The sequence below is a fragment of the Sciurus carolinensis genome, chromosome 9 (genome assembly GCF_902686445.1).
Source record: "Sciurus carolinensis chromosome 9, mSciCar1.2, whole genome shotgun sequence".
NCBI lineage: Eukaryota > Metazoa > Chordata > Mammalia > Rodentia > Sciuridae > Sciurus > Sciurus carolinensis.
The window spans coordinates 13,670,637-13,687,249 of record NC_062221.1 but is presented as its reverse complement, the minus strand read 5'-3'; the positions used below and the strand labels follow the sequence as shown (position 1 = coordinate 13,687,249).

The following is a 16,613-nucleotide window of genomic DNA, read 5'->3' as shown; positions in this document are numbered from 1 at the left end:
GACTCGGTGAATGCTCTAAGACATTATCTTTCCTTTATATCATCTGCATCAGCATGCAAAAGTACTGTTATTTTTCCCACTTTAAAAATAAAAAGATCTTTTCTTTGACTCTCTTTGTTTTTCTTTACAGAAAAATACCTTTGAAAGACTTGTCTGACACAGTGTTTCCAACCTCTTTGCTCCAATTCTTTCTGGAATGATTAGGCTTTCCCCTGCTCTCCACCAACATGGCTTTCACAGCATGAGTTATCATCAACAACTCACGTTCTTCATCTTTCTTGATACTTGGCAGCACTTAGCAAAATCCATCAGACTCCTTCTTGAGATACACTCTTCCTTTGACTTCTAGGACAACATACTTTCCTGGCTTTTCTTTCCCTTACTGGCCATGATTTCTCCTTTGCTCATTTCTGACCTCTTAACACTTGAGTACCTCTGGGCTGGGTGTTTGGACTTCTCCTCTATCACTCTCCTCGAGACCTGGTACTAGTCAGCTTTCTGTAACTATGACAAAACACTTGAAATACTTGAGTTATAAAGTGAAAAAGTTTATGGTGGCTCCCAGTTTTGGACAGTCCAGCCCATGACTGATTGGCCATGTAGCCTGGGATCTGGGTGAGGCAGCACATCGTAGCAGGAGTGTGCAGTGGAGCAAAATCACTCACCTTACAGCCAGGAAGCAACAGAGAAAGAGGAAGAGGCCAGGGTCCCACAGTACTCTCTAAGGCTATGTCCCCACTGGCCTAACGAGTGTGCACTAGGCCCCACCTCTCAAAGATTTCACCACCTCCTGCTATTGTGCCACCCTGGGGGCCATGCATGTAATGCAAGGGCCTGCAGCATTCCATGTCAACTGGCTACTCCACAGCTGCACTGATTCCTGATAATGGCACCTCTACTCTTTCAAATCTTAAATCACATCTTGTGCATGCCTGTTCTCAACAGTTTCCAGTATTCCCAGGTTATTTGGGCCCTGTGACCCTTCTCTGTTTTGATGTTGTCTCTGCTGCAGACACATCCATCTCCTTGCTTTTGGGATCTTTGCTATCTGTTCTTCCCAATTTCTGGATGGTTCCACTCCAAATGTCCACCCAACTCCCTCTTTCACTTCCTGCAGTTACTGCCTTCTCACTGAGGCCTTCCCTGGCCACCCTATCTAAAATGACCACCCTGCCTCCCCATATCAGCAGTCCTATCTCCATCCCCTGCCTGGTGTTAGGCATGGTAACTTACTAGAAGCACACTACAGAGTTTGCTAATTTATTTCCATCCCTATAACACTCTCCTTCTGGAATCTCCTTTTTGTTCACTGTTGCATACCCAACATCTTGAGCAGTGGCTGGCACAAAGTAGGCTCTCAGAAAATATTAGCGCAAAGAATGAAGGTAATTAGTGGTAATAAGAAGAGCCACCTCTTTGGTAGAAAGGTAGGAAGAAAGCAAATGAGATCAGTACTTTGTACATGTTAATGAACAATAAGTGTTAGTTATTCACATTCATATCCTATACCCATGTGTATCTGTTGGAAATAATTTTAAATCAGGAATTGTGAAAAGGAAAGGAGTATTTCTAGTTAAGAGGGACGGTGTAGAAGTGTGTGGTTTTGCACATCAGCCTCAGGCAAGGTAAAGACAGTGGCTGGAAACACCTGGACTTGGGCCCAGGTAACCCACTAGTGGCCTGCCCTGGGGGGTGAGGAGAAGAGAAGTGGGTGGGAGCAGCTGGGACTTGCGTGAGTAGGTCTGTTGGGTCTGCACCCAATCTCCTGGATGGCTCAGGGTGAGACCTGCTGCTGCAGACTGCTACGTTTGATGTCCACCTGGAGCATCCTCAGCAGCATGCAGCTTCCCAGGCGAGAGGCAGGGCTTGCAGGATCTGTCTGTTCCCAGGACTGAATGTGCACACACTAATGCACCGACCGCTCCAAGTCACGGAAAGGGATTGCCGCTCATGTTCACACCCTCTTTAATAGGATGCTTTGCCTCCTAAGGGCAGGTCCTTATGGCAGGTAACGACCCCAGGGTCTCCATTAGGCTCCCTGGTGTCACACAGCAGTGTACAATGCTTTTTTCAGGCAAAAATTAGTTCACCTACCATCACAGGATAATGATCATTTACAAAACCTTTTAAAGTGAAAATGTAATTTTTAGAAAGCCCATTTAATTCTTGAAGTTATGAAAAACACACAATTCTCAAAAACCTTTATATCCAGGTAGTTATTTGATTAGCTGGTATAGACAAAGGTGATGAATAAAATTTCTTCGTAAATGATATCACCTTTGGATTTTATCACACAAAGTTGATTTCCATGGATTGTCCTAGACTTCACTAAGGAACTTCCTATTCTTCTATTAAACAGTCCTGGGAACAGAAGCAAAGAGGCTGTGTGACCACTCCTTCTAATGGCAGGGGAAGGTGCAGGCGGAGGTACTGTGTCCTGCACCTACGTGATGATGTCACATATCCTTCCGGACTCCCCTGGTTTCAGATGGCATCTCTATACCACAAGCCTCACCATGACCCCGCAACTTGAAATTGGTTTCCCACATGGAGTTTGAACTTTGCTTGCTACCTCAGTGCAGATGGAGTTGAGGAACTCTGAGCTCATCTGGTCTAGTTGGAGACCTTGGAGTCTATATACTAGAGTGCAGGGAATTCGTGGGCATAAGTATGCATAGATGTGCATATATATATAAATGTGTGCTATATATGCATGTATTATGAGAGAACAAATAACTAGGAGATGATAGATCCTGATAGAAAGGAAAGAAGTGAGGAAAGGCATGAGAAGGGAGTAGGAAGGAATTAGCATTTGTTAAGTCCTGAGATGATCCAGACATCCAGGAAAGAAGGTAGGGTGGCGGGAGGACAGGACAGGGTTATGCAGTTATCTAGATGCTAAAGAACGAACTTGTAAAAGTCTCCTTCCTTGAAGGAGAGTGCTGTGAAATGGCCCTGGCAGCCCATCAGGGGCACTTGTCAAGACATTCAGAGGGAGAACGGAAGGCTGGAGGGCACTGATTCGGGCTTCGTGTCCCCTAGGTGCTGGGCTGCTATCTTGCCATGAGACGAGTTATCTTTGAAGTTCTGCTGAACAGTCTCGATAGCATGACTTAAAAGTGCAAGTTCCTAAACAGGGATCAGCTTCCCAGCATACAAATGCTCAGAGGATAAGAAAAGTCCAGGAAAACCAACCCTTTAAGCCCTAGAGAATGCTAGCAATCTTCATAATGCAAAGGGTCCTTGAAGACTAGGCAGTGGAGTTTTCTTGGATTTGATGTCATATTTTTTTGGTTTATTTACTTTTGTTTTACTTAGAAGCCCTCCAAATTTACCTCCAAATTTTGGTAAATACATTTTGTGATTGCTCTGATGCAATTGAGCTGATAGGCAGAGAGGACAAGTGGCCTAGTAGAGTCCCTTAGCTGGTATAGGCGGAATCAGGACCAACTGGGCTTGGGACATGACAGATAGGGATGAGAAGAAACGTTCTGGAGAGCTTTAAAGCAACACCTGGGGAACCCTGTTTAGGAACTCCTGGCCAATCGCAGATTTTTCTTGGACATCCCTTTGCTTTCTCCACTCCTTCTGCCCAAGTATTACATCACAAGTCTCAGCATCATCAGGTTTATTAAAGCAGATTATCTGCCTTCATTTTGGGGGAAGTCATTCAATCCAGTTCTTCTTCATTCCTTATGTGTTAGTAAGCCACTCATTTCTGTAACCATAATACCTGACCAGAGCAACTTAGAGGAGGATAAGTTTATTTGGTGCTCACAGTTTCAGAAGTCTCAGTCCATAGGTGGCTGACTCCATTGCTCTGGACCCAAGGTGAGTCAGGACATCATGGTGGAAGGGCACGGTGGGGAAGCACTGCTCCATTCATGGCAGCCAGGAAGCAAAGAAAGGGAGAAGGGGACCACAGACAAGATGCACCCTTCCAGGGCACGCTTCCAGGGACTCAGCTCCTCCAGTCATGCCCCACCTGTCTATCCACCCAGTTGTCCACTCAAACCAGGTTGGACTGATTAGGTCACAGCTCTAACAGTTCAATCATGTCTCCTCTGAATAGTCCTGCATTAACACAGGGGCTGTAGGGGGACCTAAAATCCACACCACAGCATACTATATCCATACTCCATGCCATGTGACTTTTCAGTGACCTTCCAGTGTGGACTGGGAATCTGTTTGGCCTCTTGACTTTGGACTCAGTCATATGATTTTCTCTGGCCAATAGGATGTTTAAGAGATGTCATGCAGGAAAATGATTGAAATGAACTGTTTCAATGCTGGAGCTTATTCTTCTGCCAGAAGAATGACAGGTACATGACAAAGTTGCCTTAGTCAAGCTTAACTTAAGATACAGCCTCTGACAAACCCACAGACATACAAATAAGTTCAGTTGATAGAAGAGAACCACTAAGTCCAACCCTGGTCAAAATGTCTGAGTCTTGTGGGTGATAAATCAATGTCTAATGTTGGATGCCACTGATGTTGTATGATTGTTTGTTACTTAGCAAATGCTAACTGATACAAGTGCCTTGATCCATGTTCCTCATGTCTTCCCGAGTGAATGTCTAGTGATATGTCCAGTCATCCTAAAGTTATTCTGTTTGGGCTGAATTCTGCTCCCCCAAATTCATATGTTGAAATATAAACACTCAGAACCTCAGAATGTGACCTCATTTCAAAGTAAGGTAATTACAAATGTAATTAGTTCAGATGAAGTCATATTGGAGTAGGATGGGCCCCTACCCTAAAATGACTGGTACTCTTATAAAAATGGAAAATCTGGAATCATACATTCAGGGAGAATGCCATGTTAACAAGAAGGTCAACATTAGAAATGATGTGTTTATAACACAAGGAACATCAAAGGTGGCCAGAAAACCACCAGAAGCCAAGATGGAGACACAGTGCAGATTTTCCATCACATCCTTAGAAGGAACTAATCCTACCAACACCTTCATTTTAGTCTTTTAGATTCCAGAAGTGTGAGACATCATAAATTCCTGTTGTTTAAGCTACTCCCTATTATCTGCAGGATAAAGTCTAAATTTCTTCCCAAAGTATGTAAGTCCTTTCATAAGCTGGCCTGTGGTTCTATCTACGTCTCTCCTCTCGGATCCCCCTGACTTCAGCCTCACCCCAGGCGCCAGTCACACTGAATTATTTTCAGAGCTTCAGGCAATTGCTTAAGAGATTTTGTCCCTGCTGATCCCTCGGCCTCAAATGTCCTTCTTGCTACCTTTCACCCCTGCTGGGCCCCAAATCTTCATCTCACCAATAATTCAATTTGCATTTCTTGCTCCAGGTTGGGCATTATCTCTGGCAAATTTCTTCTGGTTTTCCAGTCCTAACTATGGGAAGATGCCCGACCAAATGCTCCCACACACTCAAGACAGATGTTTTCCACCCCAGTACTTACACTGGATTCTTGTTCATTACACATCTTCATCCTTTTCAATAGACCTGAGGAACTTCTTGAAGGCAGCCATATACTATCTTTGTATTCCTGGTACCCAGCAGAGTGCTTGGCACAAAGTGGCTGTGTAAATAATGTTTATGGAAGGAATCTATCTATGCTCACATGCAAATATCCAAACAGATGTGTTCTCAGAATAAGGGAGATACATTCTGCTGGTGAGACAACTGGCAGTTGAATTTGCTTGGAAGCAAAAGCACTCAATTAAAGACCAAACATCACTTCCATATTCCCCCTCTCCTTCTCTCTCTCTAACTACCCAATCTCACATGCTTTATAATGCTTTTAGATGCAAGTGACTGAATTATTACTGACAGTAGGTCTTTCATCTTCAAGACTGACAGTCTGTGTTCCACATCTCTCAGGAGGAGAAACTATTATAACTATAGTTTTTGCTTACCAAGAGAATTGTTAATGGTTATCCTGGAGGGGAAAAAAAAATCTATAAATATCCAGCCCATAATGAAGCCTTAAGCGTACTTTCTTCTTTACTAATGAAATTCTTTCTGAATGCACTGCCAGAAGTGCTACATAACCATTATACCGAGAAAGGAACGAGGCCTGTAGTGAGATTTTCTTTTACCTGTTTAGTCCTCACTTTGGAATCTGATGACAGATTGTTGTAGGTGTAGTGTGCCTGCGTGACTCCACAGAAGAGCACAGCGACTATCCCTGAAATTCAAAAACAGACCAGTCAGAATTAATCTTCTTTCCCATCTAAGTCAGAAGGTAGGGCCCTCCCAGTCAAAGGACGAACTTGGTGCCAGTAGAGTTAAAAATCCTTAATAAAATTATTACGATAATGAAATCTAGGTCCATCTTGCTACCAGCTTTAAACATGAGTCTTGCAGACTTACACATAAAGGAAGACACTAAGAGTATTCCTAACAAAATGAAAAGCAGATTCCCCCTGGAGATAAAGGACTCCCTGGTCATGAGTTGGAAAGCTATCTTGGAAACACAGGAACAAAAGACAATAGAGTCAACTCTGGCTGCTTGTAGCCGGAGTCAGTTACGTTGCTGAATTTTATATTAAATATTGGCATCTTTTCTCAGACATTTGCTTTCCACTGTGTACCTTAGGGAGCCTGAAAGGAATCTTGTCATGCTATAATTTAGTATTAAAAGCCATGAGTCACAAGCCTAAGACATCAACAAGGGTTTTGTTGCTCCCGCCATGGTTCCCACTTGCCAAGCAAGAGAAAGAAGTCCTGTGCGCTCCTTTCCCTCTTTGGCAAAGCTGGGCGCTCTGCCTCTCCACAGCTGAGTAATCTAGTGAACACACACCCAAGACCCACACTGCTTGAAAGTAAGCAAGGGGTTCTTATGTGCTTCCAGTAGAGTGGGCCATCAGCTGCTCCTGGCTGGCTGCAGCGTTCATTTCTTAAATCACATTCTGCCCAGCTTTTAATACTCTACGAAGACACGTGTGCCCTGGGTAGTTGTTGGGTACAGAGGGATGGCAGTGACAAGACATATATGTGGTTTGTCCCCAGAATTGTTACTCTCTCTGTTTTTGTCCCTGGGCTGGTGTGCAGGGAGGAGGGGGGAGTGTGGGAGCCACATTCCTTTTTGGATGAAAGATTAAATTAATTATGGGAAATTGGGCCTGGAAGAGGGCTTTGGAAAAGCGCAGGAAACAAGTATTCCTCAACTCAGACCAAGGGGATTGAAATGAATTTTAAGCAGCAGAATCTTCCCATCTAAAAACACTCATAAATTAAATGCTGATGATTCTTAAGAGTACAGAGATATGTGAAGTGAATACTGACATTTCAAATGAGTCCACGATAAAGAATTTTCAAGAACCGAGCTTATCTTTTTTCTATGTAAACTGTATGCATTTATTTCCATGTTGGTTATTTTTCAAGACAGCACTGCATAAAGTATTGCTAAGACGTATTTACATAATACAAACACATAGACATTTACATTACTTATTTCCTCCTAATACCAGGCTTCCAAATTTTAGACCGAAGAATAAAAACAAGTAGGAAATACATATTCAGTAAACATTCCTAGAGATTTTTTTGGGTAACTTTTCAGTTTCTTAGCATCTCTTCATAAATTCTAAGGAAAAAATCTTATAAAATATTATATTTCCCTCTTCACAGAATTTCTATTAAAGAATACATGGGAAACTTTGGGGGTACTGAAGCACTTTAAATATTTCAAGGGACTAAGAGAATTACCATGTGCCCTGTTTTGACAGCAAAGGTTTCTCTTTGTTTTCAAATGTAATTGATCTATCTCTGTCAAGTGTGTTCGAAGTCTTCCAGATGAGGGTTGCTGACCTTCTCACTGCTGTGGAACTGTTTTGACTACATATTGATCTGTGCAGAGGTAGAGAACGCAAGGCAGGTTTGCTGGGTGGTGAATAACTTTGTTCTGAGATCTAGAATAGGAATGGGATAAGCCACTCCCCCAAAACCAGAGGAGAATGTTCACTCTGATATGCGGATGCTGACTCACTATAGGTACAGGTGGGGTGGTGGAGGTTCACCAGACTGTACTGGGGTGGCGGGGGAAAGAGAGGAGGGGTGGGAATGGGAAAGACGTGGAATGAGTCGGACATAACTCTCCTATGTTCACACGTGAACACACGACCAGTGTAACTCCACATCATGTACAACCACAAGAAGGAGAAGTTTCATTCCATGTATGTATAACATGTCAAAATACATTCTGCCATCATGTATAACTAAAAAGAACAGATAAAAAATAAAAAATAAAGAAAGAGTTGTGAAGGGTAGAGGAGGGACGAATGCCTACTGGTGGCTGACCTGGGGTTAGCTGCGTTTACATCTTCTTTATTATTTGTTGTTTTTTGATGTACGTGACAGTTGGGTGTATTTTGACATATTACTGCTCAGATCTTTGGCAGGTTTCCCAGGATCTGGTCCTACTCTGTTCCCCGCGCTCCATAATTGCGGGGCCCATCTCGCCACGATCCTGGTTGCACCCATACATGGGCTGCGACCCTTTCCAATTAGGATCCTGTGCTTGTGGTTGTACATGATGCGGAGTCACACTGGTCGTGTGTCCACATAAGAACATAGGAAAGTCGTGTCCCATTCATTCCACTGTCTTTTCCATTCCCATCCCCACTCCCTTCCTTTCATCTACCTTTCTCTAAACCAATGAACTTCTGTTCTTCCCTCCCTTGTTGTGGGTTAGCATCCACATATCCCAGAGGACATTGGGCCTTTGGTTTTCTGGGACTGGCTTATTTCACTTAGCATGATATTCTCCAGTTCCATCCATTTACCGGCCAACACCATAATTTCATCTTTGTAATTATGTGTGACTTTGTTATTTCACAACAGGCTCACCACGATTGACTAGCTCCTCCTGCAACCTTCGGCAGACCATTCTTCCTGCTGCTTGGGCCAAAGCTGTGGGACCACCCTTTACTTCTCCTCTCGCTGTGCATCAGCAATTTTGTTGAATTGTCCTCTGAAATTCACTCTGAACTCAGTCACCTCTCAGCACCTGGAACCCTTAGCATCCTTTTCCAAGCCAACATCATTTTTGGCCTGGATTAGAACAACCCCTTCCTAACTGGACCTCCCGCCTCCTGCCTCCCGGGCTGGTTCTGCACAGTCTATTCTGCATCTGGAAATAGTGATTCTTCAAACCCAATGCAGATCATGTCAGTGCCCTGCTCAGATCTTCGGCAGGTTTCCCAGGATCTGGTCCTGCCCCGTTCCCTGCACTCCATAATTGCGGGGCCCATCTCGCCACGATCCTGGCTTGGCACTCTCTTCGCCAAGTTGGTCCCACCACAGAGCCCTGGCCCCGCAGGTCCAGGAGTGGAAGGTGCTCCTCCACGGCCTCCTCCTCCTTCCGGTCCCTGCTCAGATGCTGCGTTACCAGACACGCTTCCCTGTTCACTCTGTGCAAACAATCCTTCATCTATCCCTTGTCACCGCTTCTGCTGTTTCCATATTATCTATCGCCACCTAACATTTTCTCGATTTCTGTGTTTATTGTTTGCCTTCCCACTCTGCAATACGGAGCTCAATAAGGACAGAGGAATTCACTGGTCCCCAATCCTGAGAGCAGCACCCGGCGCAAGGTGGGCACCCCAGGAGACAAGTGAACATTTCCTTCCCTACTGAACGAGCAAGACACTGAAGTGATTTCCTCAAGGTCACCTTGGAAGTGGCAGAGCAGAGATTCAGCATTCCATAGACTCTCTGTGCTTTCCTGCCTGTATTAGCCCATCTGTGAATTTTTAAAGGTGATCCCGAACCATCTGAAAAACATCATTTCAGATTTCCCAGGGACGGAGTCAAAGATCTGATGAGGGAGATGACACCTCTGAGCTGACCGTGCTTGTCATTGGAGGAGGTTTGCCCCGGTCGCTACCTCCATTTTCCTTTCCTTGCCTCCAGAAGAACGGTACTGGGCAACATCCGAGCTGAAGACTTCTGGAGTCTCAGGTCTATGCACACGTCATGCAAAAGGCCAACCACGAGGAGGGAGCCCTATGTGACCAGACACTGGGTGTCACAACGAAAACAGGATCACCAAATTGGTCTGACCTTAGAATTAGCATACATAATCACAATGCTATAGCTTGGAAATTAATTAAATCATACTAATTACTGTCATTAGTGTGACTCTTACTAGCCCAAACACTGTTTGGAAATGTCTCATCTAAACACCTTATTACAGTAGTCCCTTCTTATCTACAGTTTCACTTTCTGTGGTTTCAGTTACTCACAATCAACTGTGGCCTGGAAAAACTAAATGGAAAATTCTAGAAATAATAACCCATAAATGTTAAATCACTTGTAGTCTAATATATTATTTTCATTCTTCTGCTTTATTGTTATGTTAATATCTTACTGTTCCTAATTTATGAATTGAACTTTATCACAGGAAAAGATTTCTATACACAGGGTTTGGCACTGTTCATGGTTTCAGGCATAGACTGGGGGTCTTAAAACAAACCCTCTGTGGACAAGGAGGACTACTGCATCCTTAAAACTCTCTGCCACAGAAACGAATTGAAAGGTGACAGTTTTCTATCTTTGGAATGTTCTTTTTGGGGGGAGGTGGGGTACCAGGAATTGAACCCAGAGGTCCTTAACCACTAAGCCACATCCCCAACCCAACCCTTTTTATTTTTTATTTCAAGACAGGGTCTGGCCAAGTTGCGTAGGGTCTTTCTAAGTTGCTTAGGGCCTTGCTAGGTTTTTGAGGCTGGCCTCAAACTTGCAATTCTCCTGTCTCGGCCTCCAGAGGCGTTGGGATTACAGGCTGTACCACTGTGCCTGGGTAGAGTGTCCATTTCTATCATCGTTATGCTCTGACACACCCGTGCTGCTACTACTAGTGCTACTGTTACGTGGGGACCTTGATGGCTCTCCTAAACGCCCTGGATCCCAGACAGTCGTGTGTAAGGGAAGGATGGGGCCTGTGCTCTCTGGGCCAGCCACCTAGCCAGTGTCTGAGCTCCGGACTCGCCCTTTTTCCGGTCTCTGATCCTGGCGCTGGGGCTGTACGAACCACATTCCCCTTGGTCAGTGCGGGTGGGCTCTGCCACTGTGCAGCCCCGCAGGAAGACTAGCACCCGGGAGCAGAGAAGGGCTGGCTCTTTCCCGTGTGCCTGCTCTTCTGGTTGGCCGCAGCTCGGCCCTGGCTCTCCACCGCGGTCCCCACAGTCAGATCCAGCCTCCTTTTCTGCTTTTGCTTTGGTTTTCTCCCGGGCTTCTCGTTCAACCTCATGGCTCCTGTCAGAGAAAGCAGCAGCAGCGAGGCCGTGTCCTCCGAGGTCTGGATCCCAGCCCGGCCGCTCCCTTTCGGAGCTCCTGGACCGCCTTTCTCGGGCTCTAATCCTGGGGTTCGGATTTGCTTCTCTCAGTGCCACTGCACCCGCTTTGCAGGCTCAACTGTGGCCCGATGATATTTATCAGGCAAGAGAGATTTCGGAACTCTACCAGAGCCTCCACCGCGCCAGCACACATCCGTCACCAAGTCACCAAGTCACCAAGTCACCAGGCCTCTCCTTTTAAAAGGCAGATTCTGCTGCAGGAGACGGGCGAGCCCACACCTCTGCCTGCGGACGCTCTCAGGACACGTCCGTGCTTCCAGGGCCTGGGCCGACCTTCCAGGGGCAGGGCTCTGCAGTGGCTGAGACTTGGCCTCGCACAGTCCCCAAGGAGACTTTCACCTTATTCTTGTCTCCTTAGCATTTGGGGGCAATTAGAGATCAGCTCCAAAGGAGCGACCCAGTATTTGTTACCCCTTTTCCTTGGCAAATAAGTGTATTTTGTAATGTTAAAAAAATGTTTTAAAGTAATAGACTTGTGTTTTATTCTCTACTCTTCTTTCCCTGGCTTTCCAGAATTGACATAGTTCTATGAAGTGATTTTAGTTTCAGAGAACGATTATCATCCAGGACTTTTGAGAGGCTTAATTTTTTTTCTTTATTTTTTCCTTTTAAATTCTATTTTCCTTTATTTCTTTATTTTAAAATTATTTCCTTTTAAACTCAGCAATATTAGAATGAAAAAGAAATTACTTACATGGAATACAATTGATTATATATATATATATATATATATATATATATATATATATATATATATAATGTATACATGTATATGTTCAAGAAATTTTCTTTTTCCAAAAAATTTTTTAAAGCCAGCAAATCACATCCTGTGATCATGAGGTTATAAAATTGTTATATCTTTTGACTAAAGGGTTGTAAGATTAGAAATTAACAAAAACTAGCTAAATAAATGTATCAGCTGTGTATTTTAAAATGAATTATTCTTAATAAAGTCAGAGTTGAACAGAAATCAAATTAGAAAATTTATTTTACTTAAAAATGAAAAAATAAGCATACTACCTTCCCTATCAAAACCAATGGGCTAAAAACCAAATGACTATTCAGAGTAAATGCTTTACCTGCATTGCATTAGAAAAAATTTTGATAGTAAATGAACTATTTACCTCAAGAAGTTAGATAACAGACATAAAAAATAAAACAAATAAATAGAATAAAAACATAATAAAAGTGAAAATTTAAATTTGACCCCTGTCTCTCACCCTGCACAAAATTCAACCCAAAGTGGATCAAAGATCTAGAAATCAGACCAGAAACCCTGCACAAACTAGCATATGTTAGAGGCCCAACCTTCAACATATCAGGTCAGGAATTGACTTTCTTAACAAGACTCCTAAAATGCAAGAAGTAAAATTTATAATCAATAAATGGGATGGCATCAAACTAAAAAACTTCTTCACAGCAAAGTAAACAATCAAGAACGTGAAGAGAGAGCCTACAGAATGGAAAATCTTTGCTGCCTGCAACTCAGATAGAGCATTAATGTCCAGGAAATACAAGAACTCAAAAAATTTAACACCAAAAACAAAACAACCAACTCCAAACCCAATCAATATCCCAGACACACACACTTCTCAGAATAAGAAATATGAATGGTCAACAAATTCATGAAAAAAATTTTCAACATCTCTAGCAATTAGAGAAATGCAAATTAAAACTACATTGACATTTCATCTCACTCCAGTCAGAATGGCAATTATCAAGACTACAAGTAACAATAAATATTGGCGAGGATGTGGGGAAAAGGGTACACTTATACATTGCTGGTGGGACTGCGAATTGGTGCAAACACTATGGAAAGCAATATTGAGATTCCTCAAAAAACTAGGAATGGTACCATTTGACCCAGCTATCCCACTCCTTGGTATATACCCAAAGTACTTAAAATCAGTATACTACAGTGATGCAGCTACATCAATGTTTATAGAAGCTCAATTCATAATAGCTAAGCTATGGAACCAATTTAGGTGCCCTTTGACAGATGAATACATAGAGAAAATGTGGTATATATACACAATGGAATAGTACTCATCCATAAAGAAGAATGACTTTATGACATTTGCCAGTAAGTGGATGGATATGGAGACTATCATGCTAAGTAAAATAAGCCAGTCCCAAAGAGCCAAAGGTTGAATGTTTTTGCTGATGTATGGAAGCTAATCAGGGGGAGAGGGGAAGAATAGATATTCAATAGATTAGATAAGAGTGAATTAACGGAAGGAAACGGGTATAGGAATAGGAAAGACAGTGTAATGGATCTGAAATAATTTCCCTATGTACTTACATGAATACATCATAGTAAACCCCACCATGGAGTACATCCATAAGAATGGGGTACGAGTTAGAATAAGATATATTCTGTGCTTGTAAAATTATATCAAAATGAATTCTAGGGCCCTCCTGACCCCCATGCCGTGGTCAGTCGCCATTGACGAGCCTGCCTGCCTGCCCCCCTACTGCTGAGGGACACTGCACTTGCCTCCGTGCTGACTCAGCGCACCCTCGCTGGGACTCCTCAGCTTCTTTGGAGGCTGGTGCAGGCATTTTGAATTATTCCTGAGGGTGAGGCCATCATCATCGGAAGGGCGGCTCCCTTCCTGAGACACCTACAGGAGACTGGAGGCCCTTTGGCAGGACTCAGGAGCCAAGAAGAGGAGGTGTTGAGACACTTGGGACCAACTCAGAGCTGCCGGGTGAGTCTCTCCCACTGGGCGAGGTTCTCCCACTGGGTGAGGCTCCCTGGATGGGTCAGTAGTCCCGGAATGCAGGGAACTTCCTGGAGTAGAGTGGTCCAGTGAGACTCCCCTGCTGGAGCTGTGAACCCAGACAACCGGGAGCATTGCAGAGAAGGACCGCCCAGCAAGAGGATTCCGCGCAGAATGAGGGTCCCAGGCCTGGGCAGTAGGTCCAGTCCCCAGGGAATGTCGTAGAGGAGGGCCGCTCAGAGAGAGAGTCCCTCGCAGGACCAGGCGCCCCAGACCAGGTGGTAGTTCCGGGCCCCAGGGAACGTCGCAGAGGAGGGTTGCCCAGCGAGACGTCCCCACTGGGTGAGTCTTCCCTGCTGGGCAAGGCTTTCCCACCAGGGCAGTAGAACCAGACACACAGTCCCAGACCAGCCATGCCCCAGCCTGCAGTCTAGTCCCCCTTTTGACTGACCATCGGTCAACAAGTTGAGGTGCCTCTTCCCATCAGCAGGAAATATACTCCACCTGAAGGCCACCACCCCTAGAGGGGCAGCTTCCTTGTGTATCACTGCATTATCAAGTTCCGCCAAGACTTCAGGCTATTGCAGGTAGGAGGCGAGTTACTGGAAATCTACAGGGACACTATAAATCAACAGAGACAATCTGCAATATCTCAGAGTTTCACTACTAGAGGGATAGATACCTGACCAATATGAGAAAACAAGGAAGAAAATGTCCCAAACAAACCTAGATGCTATATCAATAAAATCCAATGACATCATGGCAGAAGAAATGTCAGAAAGGGAATTCAGAATATACATAATTAAAATGATCAGAGAAGCAAACGATGAGATGAAAGAGCAAATACAGGCATTAAATGATTGTACCACTCAACAGTTAAAAGAACAAATGTGGGAAGAAAAAAATCATTTCAATAAAGGGTTAGAGATACTGAAAAAAAAAAAAAAGACAGAACTCTTTGAAATGAAGGAAACAATAAACCAAATTAAAAACTCCGTAGAAAGCATAACCAATAGGATAGAACACCTGGAAGACAGAACCTCAGATATTGAAGACAATATATTTAACCTTTAAAACAAAGTTGACCAAATGGAGAAGATGGTATGAAATCATGAATAGGATCTACAAGAATTATGTGATATCATGAAAAGGCCAAATTTAAGAATTATTGGGATTGAGGAAGGCTTAGAGAAACAAATCAAAGGAACGAACAATCTATTCAATGAAATAATATCAGAAAATTTCCCACATCTGAAGAATGAAATGGAAAATCAAGTATGAGAGGCTTATAGGACTCCAAATATACAAAATTACAACAGACCCACACCAAGGCACATTTTAATGAAAATACCTAACATACAAAATAAAGACAGAATTTTAAAGACTGTGAGAGAAAAGAATCAAATTACATTCAGGGGGAAACCAATACAGACATCAGCAGATTTTTCAACCCAGACCCCAAAAGCTAGAAGGGCCTGGAACAACATTTTTCAAGCGCTGAAAGAAAACAGATGCCAACCAAGAATCTTATACCCAGCAAAACTTAGTTTCAGATTTGATGACGAAATAAAATCCTTCCATGATAAACAAAAGCTAAAAGAATTTACAAAAAGAAAGCCGGTACTACAGAACATTCTCAGCAAAATATTCCATGAGGAAGAGATGAAATACAAAGATGTAAATCAGCAAAGGGAGGAACTACCCTAAAGGAATACCCAAATAAAGGAGAAACCAAGTCATGTCGAAAAACAAAAATGAGCCAAATGACTGGGAATACAAATCATATCTCAATAATAACCCTGAATGTTAATGGCCTGAACTCATCAATCAAAAGACATAGACTGACAGATTGGATTAAAAAGAAGGATTCAACAATATGCTGCCTGCAAGAGACTCATCTCATAGAAAGATATTCCCACAGACTAAAGGTGAAAGGATGGGAAAAATCATACCATGCACATGGACTCAGCAAAAAAGCCGGAGTATGCATCCTCACATCAGATAATGTGGACTTCAAGCCAAAGTTAGTCACAAGGGATAAAGAAGGACATTTCATACTGCTTAAGGGAAGCATAAATCAGCAAGACATAACAATCATAAATATCAATGCCCCAAACAGTGGCTCATCCATATACGTCAAACAAATCCTTCTTAATTCCAGAAATCAAATAGACCACAACACAATAACACGAGGTGACTTTAACACACCTCTCTCACCACTGGACAGATCTTCCAAACAAAAATTGAACAAAGAAACCATAGATCTCAATAACATAATCAATAATTTAGACTTAACGGACATATATAGAATATACCATCCAAAAAAGACCGAATACACTTTCCTCTCAGTAGCACATGGATCCTTCTCTAAAATAGACCATATTCTATGCTACAAAGTTAATATTAGCAAATACAAGAAGATAGAGATACTGCCTTGTATTCTATCAGATCATAATGAATTGAAATTAGAAATAAATGAAAGAGTAAAAAACATAAACTAATCCAACACCTGGAAATTAAATAATATGCTATTGTGTGATGAATTGATAACAGAAGACATCAG

The 16,613-nt window shown here is 43.0% G+C and overlaps 1 protein-coding gene across 1 annotated transcript in view; it reads right to left on the bottom strand.

The window, feature by feature from the left end:
- Slc9a9 (solute carrier family 9 member A9) overlaps positions 1 to 16,613 on the bottom strand; it is a 547,508-nt gene that overhangs the window by 258,578 nt on the left and 272,317 nt on the right. The window contains exon 9 of the mRNA XM_047564064.1: positions 6,069 to 6,157. Coding sequence (XP_047420020.1) covers positions 6,069 to 6,157 — 89 coding nt within the window. The remainder of the gene's footprint in view (positions 1 to 6,068; positions 6,158 to 16,613) is intronic.